Source organism: Myiozetetes cayanensis, unplaced genomic scaffold (genome assembly GCF_022539395.1).
Source record: "Myiozetetes cayanensis isolate MyiCay16 unplaced genomic scaffold, myiCay2020 scf34, whole genome shotgun sequence".
NCBI classification, from domain to species: domain Eukaryota; kingdom Metazoa; phylum Chordata; class Aves; order Passeriformes; family Tyrannidae; genus Myiozetetes; species Myiozetetes cayanensis.
This window is the reverse complement of record NW_026087566.1, coordinates 1,692,951-1,707,455: the sequence shown is the minus strand read 5'-3', so window position 1 is coordinate 1,707,455 and position 14,505 is coordinate 1,692,951. Positions and strand designations below refer to the sequence as shown.

General features: G+C 45.6%; 1 protein-coding gene across 7 annotated transcripts in view; it reads right to left on the bottom strand.

Moving 5' to 3' along the window:
• Window positions 1–14,505, bottom strand: part of TANC2 (tetratricopeptide repeat, ankyrin repeat and coiled-coil containing 2) — a 202,057-nt gene that overhangs the window by 103,751 nt on the left and 83,801 nt on the right. For all 7 annotated transcript variants that reach the window (XR_007630274.1, XM_050327573.1, XM_050327574.1 and 4 more), the window contains one exon: window positions 1,534–1,644. Coding sequence is in view for 5 of the 7 variants with exons in the window: in XM_050327573.1 (XP_050183530.1) it covers window positions 1,534–1,644 (111 nt within the window). In the remaining 2 variants the exon portion in view is untranslated. The remainder of the gene's footprint in view (window positions 1–1,533; window positions 1,645–14,505) is intronic.

The following is a 14,505-nucleotide window of genomic DNA, read 5'->3' as shown; positions in this document are numbered from 1 at the left end:
TTCCCCCTTCCTTAACAACGCTTCATGTTCCTTTAATGACACTTCAAGGCAGTACAAAACTCCCCTTTTCCTTTCAGATCACTCCACTGTCAGCAAGAAGAAATCTAACAGCAAAAAAAAAAAAAAAAATTAAAGAAATTGCAGATCCCACTGCCAGAGCCCATCCCTGGGCTTGGCAGGAGTCCTGCCCTTCAAAGCTGGGGCAGAGGGAGACGCACGTGCAAGGCTCTGGAATTGATGCTTTTCAAGCCAAACTTACAATTCAGTTATAATTCTCTGTGGATGCAATCCTAATAAGTTTATAATTATTAACAATTATAAACATGAGAGCAGAAGCCATTCAGTTAGGAAGAAAGGGCTGCAGCAGCACAATTTTAATTGTAATTCATGGTGATTGCAAAAGGAGCAGCACTTTTCAAGGCAACTGTGGCCTCAAAGGAGGCACTGCCAAGCACGGGGACTGTCTTTTTATTTCCTAAGACAACTCCTCTTTCAGACACAATACATTAAAGAAAGCCCACATTCCAAATTTGGACACCATTCAATCAATCCCTCCAATTTTGGGTGCTCCTCAAGTCCACCAGCCACAGAAATTAACACCCTGATTCCACAGAGCCATTTATCAGCATGACCTTGGCTACCGTAGCTGCAGATTTCAGAGGCAGATGTCCCACATTTCCACACCATTTCCACACATCCAGCACCCCTTCAGCCCATCCAAAACCTGTCGTGAGCGTGGATCCCCCTTGGCTCGTAACAGGGGAAAACCAGGGCAGGGAATTCACCACAAAAACCCACCCAAACACTTCGCTGCTGCTTTCCAGCCTCCTCCCCAACCCCTCCAAGCCCTCCCCCAGGTTGCCACTTCCAAGTTAGGAAGAAGCTGGGAACTGATCCTGAGATTCCAGGCCCTCACTTCACACATCTGCTGGGTCTGCCCGGGCTCGGGGTGGGGATTTCGGCAGCGCCTGCCCCAGCCAGAGGATGGGAACGGGGTTAAGCCAGGAAGGGACATGACCCACTTCTATTTATGTTTCAACCAGAGGCCTCGAGCAAGATGAATACTTTCAGAGCAACTACTACAGGATGCATAAATCAAACAGTGTTTCTTTAAAAAATAAAATAATAGTAAAAAAAAAACCACCACCACCACCATCAATCCCCCCCCAGTATCCCCAGCTGCAGGTTACGAGGTCCCACAGTTTTGTTTTCTAAGCTGATTTAATGATATTTCTGAAATGCAGGGTTTATTGCAGCCCCTCTGCAGAGCAGCATTAAAAATGAAATTTAAAGCAGTGAGTTTACTGGCTCTTTTTTTATCCTCTCTAAATTATTCCGAGGGGAGAGCGGCCACACGCAGAACGGAGAGAAACGAACGTGAAAGGGGCAACAATTCGGAATTAATACTTGTTCAGGTTTCCAAACCAGTGAGAATGGGCTGGGGAAGGTCCAATTGACCATCTTTAAAAATCCTTCTGGCTGGGATTGCCTGCTCTCTCCCCTGTTCCCGCAGAGCCTTCGCAAGGGGCTTACCGGGGCAGAAAGCATCAACGTCCAACTTCTGGGCTGCAGAGAGGGTTGGGGAGCCAAGCTCAGACTCTGGGATTCGAGGGCTCTCCACAAACTTTGCTTTCCTCAAAGGGGCTAAAGGAGAAGGAGGGGAGAGAGAGAGAGAGAGAGAGAGGTCATGAGTAAGGGAAATAGCAAGCAACAGATGGAAGCACTTAACTAAACGACACTGTCAGACTCATATCAGGTTACTCTTTTTTTTTCTTTTTTTTTTTGCCAGGGAAAAAAAAAATTATCTGCATTCTTCACAAAGGAGATGGCTCTTGGTTAAACTTTCAAACTGCACAGGCTGACTTGAAAGTGTGTGAGCACCGAGGCACATTCCTGATACTCTAAAACACTTCCTTTTCTCCCCTACTTTATTAATTTTTTATTTTTTTTTTTATAGGAAGCAAATGAGCCTGGATTCAGCAGCTGCAGAAAAGCAAAGATCACAGAGAGGTACACAGAGCCCCATCAGGGTTTAAGATATTTAACTCTAAATATCTGAACTGAACACACAAATGCTGTGTTCAGTAATGGTTTCCTTTAATGTATAATTTAGATTTCAAAACATTCTCAGTGTTGGAACAAACAGGTCTGGTGTTCAACACAAAAGAGCAGAGCAAAGCTAATGCTGCCCAAGCCAAGAACAAGCACTTCACTTTTATCCTTGCAAATCTAGAGGAGATCAAGAGACTTAATAAAGAACCAGGGAAAAGGTAAAAGCATCCGTAACAAAGCAGTATTGACCACTAGTTAATAGAAAAATGGGATTTTCTACATGTTTTAACAGCCTGGACTCTAAAAGACATGAAATTCTGCACAACATTCCTTTGGGATAAAATTAACTAAAATAAAAGTGGTTTAGTAAAAGTCTTTAAACACACTCCTGCCAGACCAGAGAAACAGAACTAGAGAATAAGTTCTAAGCAGAGATTATTATACTGCATTTCCAAGTGAAACTCTCGTGCCTGTTACATTGAAAGGCTAATTTGAAAAGCCACTCAGCAGCAGTTCTGGGGGTCAGCAGCTTCTGCCCCTCCGTTTACATAAATTACACTTACAGTTCCCTGTCCCACAAATTAAATTTGGGCTCTGAAACCAAAGATGGGGGGTTGTTCTTGTGCATCTCCTGCAATAAAAGCTCCACGGGGCAGGGAATGACCTCAGAGGCAGCAATAAATCTGTGCCAGATCCCGAAGCAAGGAAAACATTTGAGTATCAAGATCACTGCCACAGCCTGAAAACTGTTTAGAATAATTACCCTGCAGTGGCCAATCCTGCAATATTTCATTCATAATTGCAATTTTAATAAATATGGTTATTTCAAATGTTTTGCCACGGTCCCCCAGTAACAGTCATTTTTTTATAATATATATTAGGAATAGCCCATCTTTTCCTTTCTTTATCATTTCTGGCTGTTCCCAGGACCACACATCACCCCCATGCACACGTGGTTGTGCTCTGAAATATCAAACTAGCAGATGTCAATGGCTGTGATGGGATTGTCACCAGAAGGCCCTGCACTACAGTTTATTGCAAAAATAGAGGAAGGCGAATTTTAATAAACAAAGAGAAGGAGATGGTGCCACTACAGCACTTGCTGTGTGGGCACACAAGCCCAGAAAGGGCAGGACCTGCACCTTTGGAGAGATCCAGCACTGAACAGGTTGGCTCCCCCCTGTAAAGGATCAATCAGCGTGGGTTTTATTTCTGCATCTCCTCTGGATCTCCTTTTACTCCTCACCGAGGGGCCCATCCCATCAATTCCTGCCTTCTCCACAGAACTGACTGAGGACAGCACAACTGATCAGCTCATGAGCTCACTGTACTGCAAGTTCAGGCAAAAACATCATTTTGTTGTGTTTCAGAGAATGGGTTGAGTTGGAAGGACCTTAAAGACCACCCAGTTCCACCCCCCACACCTTCCACTACACCAGGATGCTCCAAGCCCTGTCCAAGCTGCACCTATTTTATATTTTTATTCCCTAAAAAGCATGGCTTTAGCCTTAAAAAACATGTTTCCACCAGCCAAGACACACCTTGTAAACATGACTCACACACAAGAGTTCACTTTAAAAAGGCTCAAGTCAATTCAATCCTCTCTGCCCAGCTGCAGGTTGGGAAAAGCCACAGAGCAAAAGCCTCTGTTATTTCAAATATCCTGAACCTGCAAAAGACAAAAAACTCCTCCTAAATCACATGTAACCTGTTTAGAGGAAAGGAGGATTTTCACATACAAGAATTAAGCCCCCCCTGACTCATGTCCAAATGAAGATTATCCTGCCAGAGTCAGATTTGGGCATTCCTGGGATAAACAACAAACTGAAACGTGGTGAGCTCAGAAATCTGGTTTGACACTCTTCAGCCTCATGTTAATTGATCTCTTTATAAAATAAAGTGACTTTTTAGGCCCAACGGTTTGCCTTGGTCCTGAACTCCCTCCTTTGGTACAAACTTAACAAAAGCATGAAAGAACCATCTGAAGTGCTCTGTACCTGCTCAGTCCTCATTCCTGCAAGATTTCCTGGATGGCACAGACCAACCCCAGGCCTTAAACAGCGTCAAAACAGCCCTTCCTGTTACACAACTGCAGGTTTTCGAGCAGAGAACGTTATGTCTTCCAAAAAAAAACCACTGGGGAAAAAGGGCATGTGCAATAATAACCAGCTATAACAATGTAAGGGATTAAGGGAAGGTGGCAGCCTTTGGCAACACCGGCTTCCAGAACTGCAAAATGAGCGTTTAACTCAGAAAAAAACGTGTTGATTACGTGGAATCAAGACCCAGTCTGTGTCCCTGGGGTCCCACCACCCATCACCACCGACAGCCCAGGAGCTGATGGGCACAGCCCGGGCTCTGTGCCCACCCCTGTGCCCAAGGGCTGGATGACAATCAGCAGGCTGGCATCAGATGGGAAGTGACTTGTAGCACCAGCGCAGGAACTTCGATTTCACAGGCTGAGAAGTTGTTTCAAACCATTTACTGCACGTTTTCGGGGCGAGTTCCGCAGTTCTTAGCGAGATTAATCCCCATCAGCGGCAGAGCCAGCAGAGCAAAACTGAAAATCCTTCTGTCAGTGCAAATAAAAGTCTCATTTCACTTTGCCAGCAACTCTTCCCGTGCAAGGAAAGCGATGCTAATTCCAGGGTAGGAATTAAGCACATAATGCAAAACAATTAGAGAGGGGCCAGCAGTCAGAAAGTTTAATTAGCTGCTCGTTTATGGCACTCTCTGCAGCAGGTCTTGTGTCTTCCAGAGGGGACAAGAATTCCTCCCTGGTGAGGCCCTGGCACAGGTTGCCCAGAGAAGCTGTGGCTGCCCCTGGATCCCTGGAAGTGTCCAAGGCCAGGTTGGATAAATTTGGAGCAACCTGGTCTAGTGGAAGGTGTCCCTGCCCATGGCAGGGGGTGGCACTGGATGATCTTTAGGGTCCCTTCCAACCCAAACCATCCTGAGATTCCATAATAAACTAACACTGGGGAAAGTATTTCAACACAAGCTGCAAGAGCAGCAGCCTGGCTGTTTTAAGAGTCTCTTTAAAACCAGAGATTATTTGGAAAGTCCTGTTTCCACCTGGCAAACACAAACCACCAGCCCCATTCATAACATCCCTCAAACCTTCCCACCCTCACCAGTGGCTGCTGAGGCTCCTTTCCCGAGGCTGGATGAGCAGTTTGGGAGAGCTCTGTGGCCCCTCCAACAGGAAAACACTTCAAATCCAGGGATCTGCTGATGGTTTATCCTTTTCAACATCTGCTTGGAGCACTGGGATCAATTCAGTACTGTTTGTGATCAATGCCAAGCATCTACTGCCACATCAAACCAACCCTAAATAAAATCAGGATGTGCTTATTCTCTCTGAATAATCATTTTATCTCTAGCAGCACCAAGTTCTCCTTCAGCCCATTGAGCTCCCTAATTCTATTGCATTTTCCCTGACACCATTTCATTGTCACATAATTTATAGATGAGTTAGTATTTTAATTAGAAGAAGGCTTTTCTTTAGATTAAAAGGCATTGATAAAAGGAAATTATCACGGATTAGCAAAAGGCTTCAGCTCTGAAATTCAGTTTGAGCTCTGGCAGGAGTGTTTCACCAACAAGGGGTTATTAACACCTTAATGAGCTGATTGAACAAGGCTTTATTTGGGCAGATCTGAACTCACAGCGTGGTTTGACTACAATGTATACACACCTGCACCTTTTTCTGTGCTTACACCCCTAAAGATACACATAAATTTATCCATGGACAAGGAAGATGCTGGAGGAAACAACTCTTTTCCCATCCCATGGATGATGGATTGATCCATCCCAGGGTTCCTGGGAGCCTCTCCATGCACCAGCTCCTTCCATGCATTAGGAAAATGGCCATTACTGCCCAAACTGCATTAACACAAACCACTGCAGCTTTTTACTCACAGACTTTATCCCTACAAAATACAAACAAGGTGTGGCCACGTGCCTGGATTCTCCTGATTCCCTCCTGCAGCAGGTCCTGGGCAGAGTCTGGCCAAGGAGCTCGGCTCAAAATCAGCTTTTCTGCCCAGCTTTGTCCTCTCTGCATCTCACACAGCTGAATTTCACCTGTACTTTGAACCTCCCTCTGCCACAAGAGGAAGAACTAATGAAATTTGCTCTCTTTGTGTAAAAATACTGGTTTTACCACCACTAAAAAGGTGAAAAGGTGCCAGGAATGACGGACACGAGTGAACCTCTCTGCATTTCACAGAATGGTTTGGGTGGGAAGAGACCTTGAAGAGTTCCTTAAAGTTCCACCCCCTGCCATGATGGGGTTGGGGGATTTTATCACACATTCAACTCTTGTGACTGCTGAATATTGTATTTTTAATTATGGTAATTATCAGAGGATGCTGAGGGGTCAGAACAGACCCTAAAGATCACCCAGTCCCACCCCCTGCCATGGGAAGGGACATCTCCACTAGAGCAGGTCGGCCTTATCCAACCTGCCTTTGAACAATTCCAGGGGTGGGGCAGCCACAACCTCCACAACCCTCTTGATGACACAAAACAAGTGCTTGAATTAAACCCTCCAAATGTCCCCAAGTTTTCCAAAACCCCTGCCCTGCCACGGGCAGGGACACCTTCCACCAGCCCAGGGTGCTCCAAGCCCCGTCCAACCTGGCCTTGGACACTCCCAGGGATCCAGGGGCAGCCACAGCTTCTCTGGGCAACCTGAAAAAATAACATCCCAGCTGTGTGTACTTCAGGATTTTAAGCCTAAATCAAAAAGAATAATTAAAATTCAAACAGTGGCAATACCTACAGTAAAGGTTGACATCCTCTTTACATAACCCAGCACTATTTTACAGAATCCGTTGTGTAACAGGTTTGTTGTTTTTTTTTTTCCCTCTTCTATTCTTTGAGCCCATAAAAAGCTTTTTTGAATTCCAATTTGCCAGCCTCTCTCCTTCTCATCCCACGTTATCGCAGCAGCGAGGGCAGGGCAGCACAGACAAGTGGGGAGAACAATGTGTTGTCTGAAAACATCACACTTGTTCCAAAACTTTCGGAAAACGTGTTTAGTTTGGGAGATAAGGCCCTGAAAATAAAGAGAAAACTGCAGGAAATGATGGTGGGAAGAGGAAGAGAATAAAAAAAAAAGCAGGAAGAGAATCCAGCGAGCTGGTAATGGATAGGAACAGCAACGGGAAAGGAACGCTCAAAAAAGCAACTACCTTAATGTAAAAGTTCTTTAAAATGCAGACATCTAGAGCAGGAAGGTTTTGCCTGTTACTGCTTCTGAAATTTATTTTTTCTTTGGAAAAAAAATGAGGCATATCCTACTGCAGAAGAGTGGATTCTGCAGTCCTGTGGGACCACAGACACCTCCTGGAACATTCTTTCCCCCCCTCTGTCTCTCCCCAGGTGATCAATGCACAGAAAGCATCAGCAAGTCACAGCAGTGATGTTACAAAAGAGTGTTCAGCGACCTCAGAATGGAACAACTCTTCTGAACAAAGTGTCTTAAATAAATTATAACTCCTCCTACTGAAAATGTTATAAACCCTCCCAAATAAAACCAAATAACTGATCAAAACTGACGTCTGTATGAACAGACATTTCTGATCAGTGCTCAAGGGAGAAGATCCCCTGGTTTTGAAAGGCTTGTGTTTTAAATATATGCAGAATAAAACCAATACAGATTTCTGCCTGGACTGTTCAATAATGGCCAGTACAACAAAATTCCCAATAAATTTGTGTATTCAGAGAGAAAATAACTCTGCCTAAAACAACCTGTCTGCAGCCAGTGCCTCCAGAAGGAATTCAGCTCAATTCTCACTTTGCTTATGACTACACCAAGAATTTTCTGTCATTTAGAGTAAATGGTAGTTTTTAAATCCAACTTCTCGCTGCTGGAGACACCAGGGCACCAAAGTGCCCTCTCTCCCAGTCAGCCAAAATGATTTGGTTTAGGTTGCACCAGTGGGAGCATCCCAGTGAACCTGCTGAGCAGCTGGAATATTCTGGCAAGCCTTTGGGAAGGAAGCTGCTCCCATTAATGCTCCCAGAAAGAAGAAACCACCCTCTCTTTCCCTCTAGATAAGGTTTTTTTTTCCCCCAACATGGGCTGCCAAGAAGTCTTTATCCCCGCAGGGGAGAGCTTTGAGGAGAAGGAAGTTGTTTAATTAACATCCAGACATGGCAGGAGGAGGAGATGGGACTTTCATCTTCCCATCCAGACTTGTCAAGTGGCTTTTGACTCCTCGGAGCTGAGGCACAGTGTACACTTCCCCCTGTCATTGCCCATCCAAAATTCTTCTTTTCAGCATCTCCTGAAGCCTTTTAAAATTGCCTTTTTTAGTAGAAATTCCTCATCTTGTGACTCAAGGTGGAAACCTGTGCATGAGAGGAGGAGGATGAAAGAGGAGAAAGGGAGGCAGCACCGCTTGCTCCACTTCTCTGTGTCATCTTGTTATGAAAACAAGCAATCTCCCCCCTGATATTTTCCATAAATTTCTGTTGCAGTCGGTTTTCCTTTTCAAGTTTCAGACTTTGTACTGAAGAAAAACAAAACAGTGACTGCAGACTTGGGACTACGGGACGAAACCCACGTCATGAAAATTTGAAGCCTACGTAAGATCTGCTCAAATACCCCCCCCAAAAATGCTCCCACGTGGCAGAAACAGGGTAGAGCTGGAGGGGATAATGTTCCTCAGCCCCTCACATCCCTTTTCCCAACAGTTTTATTTCATTAAATGTTAAATTCCATACAGATGAGAGGACAAGGCTACAAAACACGAGCACTGAATTGCGTTATTCCCATTCAGTCTCCCACTACCCTGAAGTTCTTTCAGTAATTCAGTGACTCAAATATTGCAGTGGCACTAAAAATGAGGAAAACTGTCCTAAAGTACCTGGATCTACCATAAAGGACATTTAGTCTAAAGACAACAGCAAAGAGCTCGGCCACTTCAATCAGGTCCCAGGAAACCTGGTAATTCAGGATTAGAAAGAACCAATTTCACCAATTTCTGAACATAAAGCCCAACTCATCCAAACAGAGTGCTCGGATTTCAACTCTAATGACAGAAATCAGAACCTAATTAATTATCTACTGAAGCAAAGGCATTTTCCTCTCCTCAAGGAAGCTGATGGTAAGACGGAGCCCAGAGAAAACCGCCCGGTGCCACAGTGACCCCAGCACGGGATTTGGGTGGTTTGGGGTTTCTTAAAAAGGTCTGTGCTGAGCCTGTCAGGCTGTAGAAACCTGACTGAACGTTAGCAAAGCTTAACTTAGCCCAAGGCACGACAAAAAAGGAAAATATATTTAACTTCTGATTCTTCCCACAGAGCAAGTGCAATACAATCACTTCCAAAACGCAGCTGTGGCTGCCTCTGCATCCCTGGAAGTGTCCAAGGCCAGGTTGGACGGGGCTTGGAGCAACCTGGGCTGGTGGAAGGTGTCCCTGCCCATGGCAGGGGTAGACCTGGATCATCTCTAAGGTCCCTTCCAACCTAAGCCATTCCATGACTCAACGATTACCCCTTCCCTTCAGATCTATTTTCTATTAACATGTTCCACACACACAGCAGGGTCTGGAGTTTCTCAGAGCTCCTTCGGAGCACCTGATGCCACAAGAACCACCTGCTGTTAGGGAGGTTATAGACAAGAGGTTACCCAGCAGAGACAGATAACTCAGCATCCTGGAACACCTCCTGCTCCTCAGGCCTCGTCCCAGTTTGCTTTTATGACCAGAGACACACCAACCTCTCTCTGCCACCCCTTTCCCTGCGGCCCCTGCTGCCCCTTGTAAGGTGAATAATCTGCCCCTGATTTCAGTCTGCTCCGAATCCCCCTGCAATCAGAGCAGGAAAAAAATTAATACCTGCACTACAGGCTTAGGAGGGAACCGAAAAAGAAGAGCAGAAAGGAGTTCTTCGCCCTCGACAGCGCCGAGAGAACGCTGCTAAGCGTTTTACAAGCGGCCAAGAACGATCAAAGGCGGGGATCGAATTATACAGGCAAATTAAACGGGAACAGGAGTGGTGGGGCCAAGGCCAGCAGCAAGCCCGGGCTGCACATAAACAAAATCTCAGTCATTCTCCCCTAAGATCATACCAAGATAGTGTAACCATGAAAGAGAGGAGGGTAAACTGTAAAATATCCCACTACTCCCAGCCCAAGTAATCCCAAGTCAGAGCACGTGAGAGGATGGATCCTGTTCACCACATAAGCCTGTTTATGACCAGGATTACACAGCTCCAAGCCAACATCAATTCACTGCTTGATAACAGCATTTAAAATAAAGGCAAGGGATGTGACTGGAGAAGGTAATTTTATTTCTGTGCTAAAACTAATTTAGGTGGGTTAGCTGGTACCAGCAGAGCTGTAATTACACTGACACAGATGCAAAACTGTTCCATTCATATGAAACTGGATTTAGGATCCGTATTTCTTTGCTGGTAGGAACCTCACAGAATATTCTGCCCTTAAAATGCAGCTGCTTATCTGGCAAGGCACAAGCCTGAATTAGCTGCTCTTGCTTGTGAACACTTGAAAACCTGCATTATGCTCCATTTAAAAGGTGGGGTTTACCTCAGGAAATCGCTAATTCAGCTGCCTTTAGTTTTCAGTAATTGATTTGCTCTTCAAATTCTTCATTTCCTTGTAAAATTAAAGGAGCTGTCAGAAGTTTCTGTTTGGAGAAGTGATGACTGCTCATCAGCCTTCCCTTCCACGAAGGAGGAGCAGCCAGGACCACGTGGCATGCCTGGAGGACTTAATTAAAACATCTGATGGCCACGTGAGGACCTGTGTGAACACAGACAGTCTGAGCAGACCCACTGGCACCAACAGCTCCTCAGCACCAGGGGGTTCTACACCCAAAATCTCTACAAGGAATGTGCATCCCGGGAGTGAGGACATCCCACAGAGGAGCAGGGCTGGTTCTTGAAGTGAATGGGAAGGCAGCACTCTCAGGGTGTCTCTTCCCAAGCTGAAGGAGCAACAGCCCTGGAATGCAACAAGGCCAGGAGCATTTATCGACACCAAGCTGGTGCCTTCCCTTCGAAAAACACTTTCTCACTTACACCTACTCACTTCCACGGCTGAGAAGATAAAAAGAGAAGCATAACAGGGATAAAACCTGTATCCTCCTAAGCCTGCCTTCAGCTCTGCTGAGAAAAATCCTTGTAGAAATTCCAAGTTTCGACCTCCCGCGACCCGCAAACGGCACCAAACCAAAGGGACCCCAACTCCTTCCACCCCTGGATCTCCACACACGTGGTGTGGCTGCCTGGTCTCCTAAAATGCAGCCACAGGTGCCTCTGTGTGCCTGAGAAGAATCAAGCTCCATTATGTACTAAAGCAAGGCAGGAAGAAATAAAGAGCTAAAAATCAGCCTGTAATGCAAGAGCGATGCTCAGTCCAGCGCCAACATTCAGATTTTTATAATTTATATATATATATATTTACACATATAATCTTTAGATTATAAATATCTACCTATGTTTTTATACATTACCCAATATTTAGATTTATATAATTCACATTTTACTGTTGTTCCTATGAACAACCTGCTGGATAAGCCAAAGATCCACTGGAGACCATGGGTTTTGCTGCTCCTCCTCACCTCAACTCAGTTCTTCCCTGCACCTTCAGCACCCTCAGCTCCCCTTCCTCACTTCATGGATATCAAGTTTGCCCATGCTGGATTTATGGAGAAAAATCACAGAAATGCTGTGAAAGGATGAAACAGCAAACCCAGAAGGCGTAAGACCAGCCCACATCCTTGACCTCCTCGTGAACTATCGCGACACCCCAACACATCCTGTGACCTCAAAGGTACAGGAACAACCTTTGTTTGCTTAAGAGGGGAAATTTTAAGTCACTGGGAGCAAACAATGCTGGGTTTAAATTAGCAGCTGCTAACCTGGGTTTACCAGAGCTGGAAATTACGTTTCCTCTGCTGAAAATGTATGGTCTCAGACACTGTAAAACAAAAGGCACTACAGCCCTCAAACAAACCTCACCCGAAGCTCAGCCATAAACGTGTGATTATCCTGTAATGAACTATTTACAGTGCAAACCCACCTACTTCTGAAATCAAACTCTACACAATGCTGTGCATTAAGTCCTGTTTTGATGCAAACACGAAGGCAGGGATTTAATCCTGTGGCAAAACCCAAGTGGGCCGTGCAATGCTCAGGTGGTTCCTGCTCGGCAGGGCTGGCTTAGCTGGGAAGCAGAACAAGGCATTTCTAAACACAACAAGGTATTTAGAGATGCATAAATGGTTTCTGTCCAAAGATAAACTCTAAGCAGTGTGGTACAAGCTACAGCTCAGCCCATATGTAGTGTAGCAGTGCCTGCTTTCCCAGAAGATGATGGGGAGTTGCTGCTCCTCATCCCCTTACACAACCTGCCCTCGGATTAATTGGGTAGCAAGAATTTGTCTGTTTTCCAGAGCACCAGCAACAGGTCCAGCACCACATCATTTAACTTGTGCAAAACATTAAAAAAAAACGGAAAAGCTTTTAGAAATGTTCTAATCTTTCAGAACATTTCCATTTTCCACTGCCATGGCTCTAACCTGGCTGACCAGGCTGGTCTTGGACACGATTCCAAAAGCATCTTTTCTAACTTGGGTGGGGAGGATAGAGGAAGAAGATAAAGAAATTATAATGGGGTGTTTAAGAAATCCTGACAAATAATTGTCTATCCAGACCTGAAGCAGCACCTGCTGAGGCATCAGGCTCAGTGCAATCTGCAGTGCTCAGGCACAGAGCTCCAAACAAGCCACGGGAGCCCTTTCAAAACCAGGGTTCAGGCTGTGACAGACAGTCCAGACCTGTGGGTCCTGTCAGACACGGTGACAGTCACAACATGGCACATGTCAGGACCCTCAATATCTGCTTTAATAAATACAGAGGTACTGAACCAAATAAATACTGGAAGTGAGGATTTCTTTTTTTTTTTCCCTTTGGTCAAAGTATCATTCCAAGCCAGTTTGGGTTAATTTGTTTTCTCATTTCACTGAGCTGAGGGATGTTCCTTCTCTGTTGACAGGAAGAATGCCCATCTCCACCTGCAGCATAAAAACCTCAGGCCATCAGCTGCAGCTCAACAAAGCGGGTGCTTAGAGGGGGATTATTTTGCCTGTTAAAAAAGCTGATGCTGGAATAAGAAAGCAGCTTGTTCGGAAATGTATACGCACAATATGTACTTGGAAATGAACCAAGAACCGTATTTTGGTAACAGACAATATGTTATTTCTTAATGAACTGCATGGAGGAGGGATGGATTATACTACTGCACATTTTGAGGTGCAAGAGAGTTGTTGGTGAAGGTTTCTGGCAACACAAGGTACACAGGTAATATCCAAAACACAGCTGGGCCAAAGGCATCCTGGATAAAATTCCAAATAAACTTAAACCAGCAATAAATCATAGAATCCCAGGATGGTTTGGCTTGGAAGGACCTTAAAGACCATCTCATTCCAACACCTTCCACCAGCCCAGGTTGCTCCAAGCCCTGTCCAACCTGGCCTTGGACACTTCCAGGGATCCAGGGGCAGCCACAGCTTCTCTGGGCAACCTGTGCCAGGGCCTCCTCACCCTCACAAGGAGCAATTTCTTCCCAGTATCCCATCTAACCATGGCAGTTTGAAGCCATTTATCCTTGTCCTGTCACCACATGGCCTTGTAAAAATTCCCTCTCCATCTCTTTTGTAGCCTCTTTATCCAGGAATGGAATTACACAGCACCAACAGCTACTCAAGGGATGTCACCCTGGAGCAAGGAAAGAGATGCCAAGTGCCAAGGAAAGGTCCAGAGCCAAAGATCCAGCTCAATCCTCAACCTCCAGTCTGGTTTGGGCACTGGTCAGGGATCTGTGATGAGAATCCAGCATATGGTTCTGCAATGACCCACCAGAAACCTGCTCATGTGCTGCTGGAACGTTTCATGAGTGGCATCAACCCAAAGCTGGTGACAAGACTTTGAATCTCTCTGAGCCTGCCCAGGGCCTCCTGCAGGATTAGAGCCAACCAGGTGCAGATCCCACCAAAAATCAACTTCTGCCAAGGTAATGGTGAGCTTTGGGCAAGGGACCCAACCCAAGAGCCCAACGTGCTCATGAGGACACAGGGAGAGGTTTCCAAAACAGGCTGCCCTGCTGTGACAGAAGTAGGAGATGGTGGCTTTTCCCCAGAAAACAAGCAGCCCAGGAGGACACAAGGGCTTATTCCAAACAGAATCCTGTGAAGGCTCTGCTCAGGACACCTCCCAGGGCAGGTTCCAGGAGCAGGAGGAGGAAAGGCGTAGCCAAGGGAAGAGCCATGGCCTGATTTGACTCCACAGGAGGCTTCCTACACCACCTCCTCCTGCTATAGAAACCTCTTAGCTACGTCTAAAAATTCAAATTCTCACACACCAGAAGTGTAATCGTGACAGATGCTCCATTTTGTGCAGCCCCAGTGTGAAATAAGG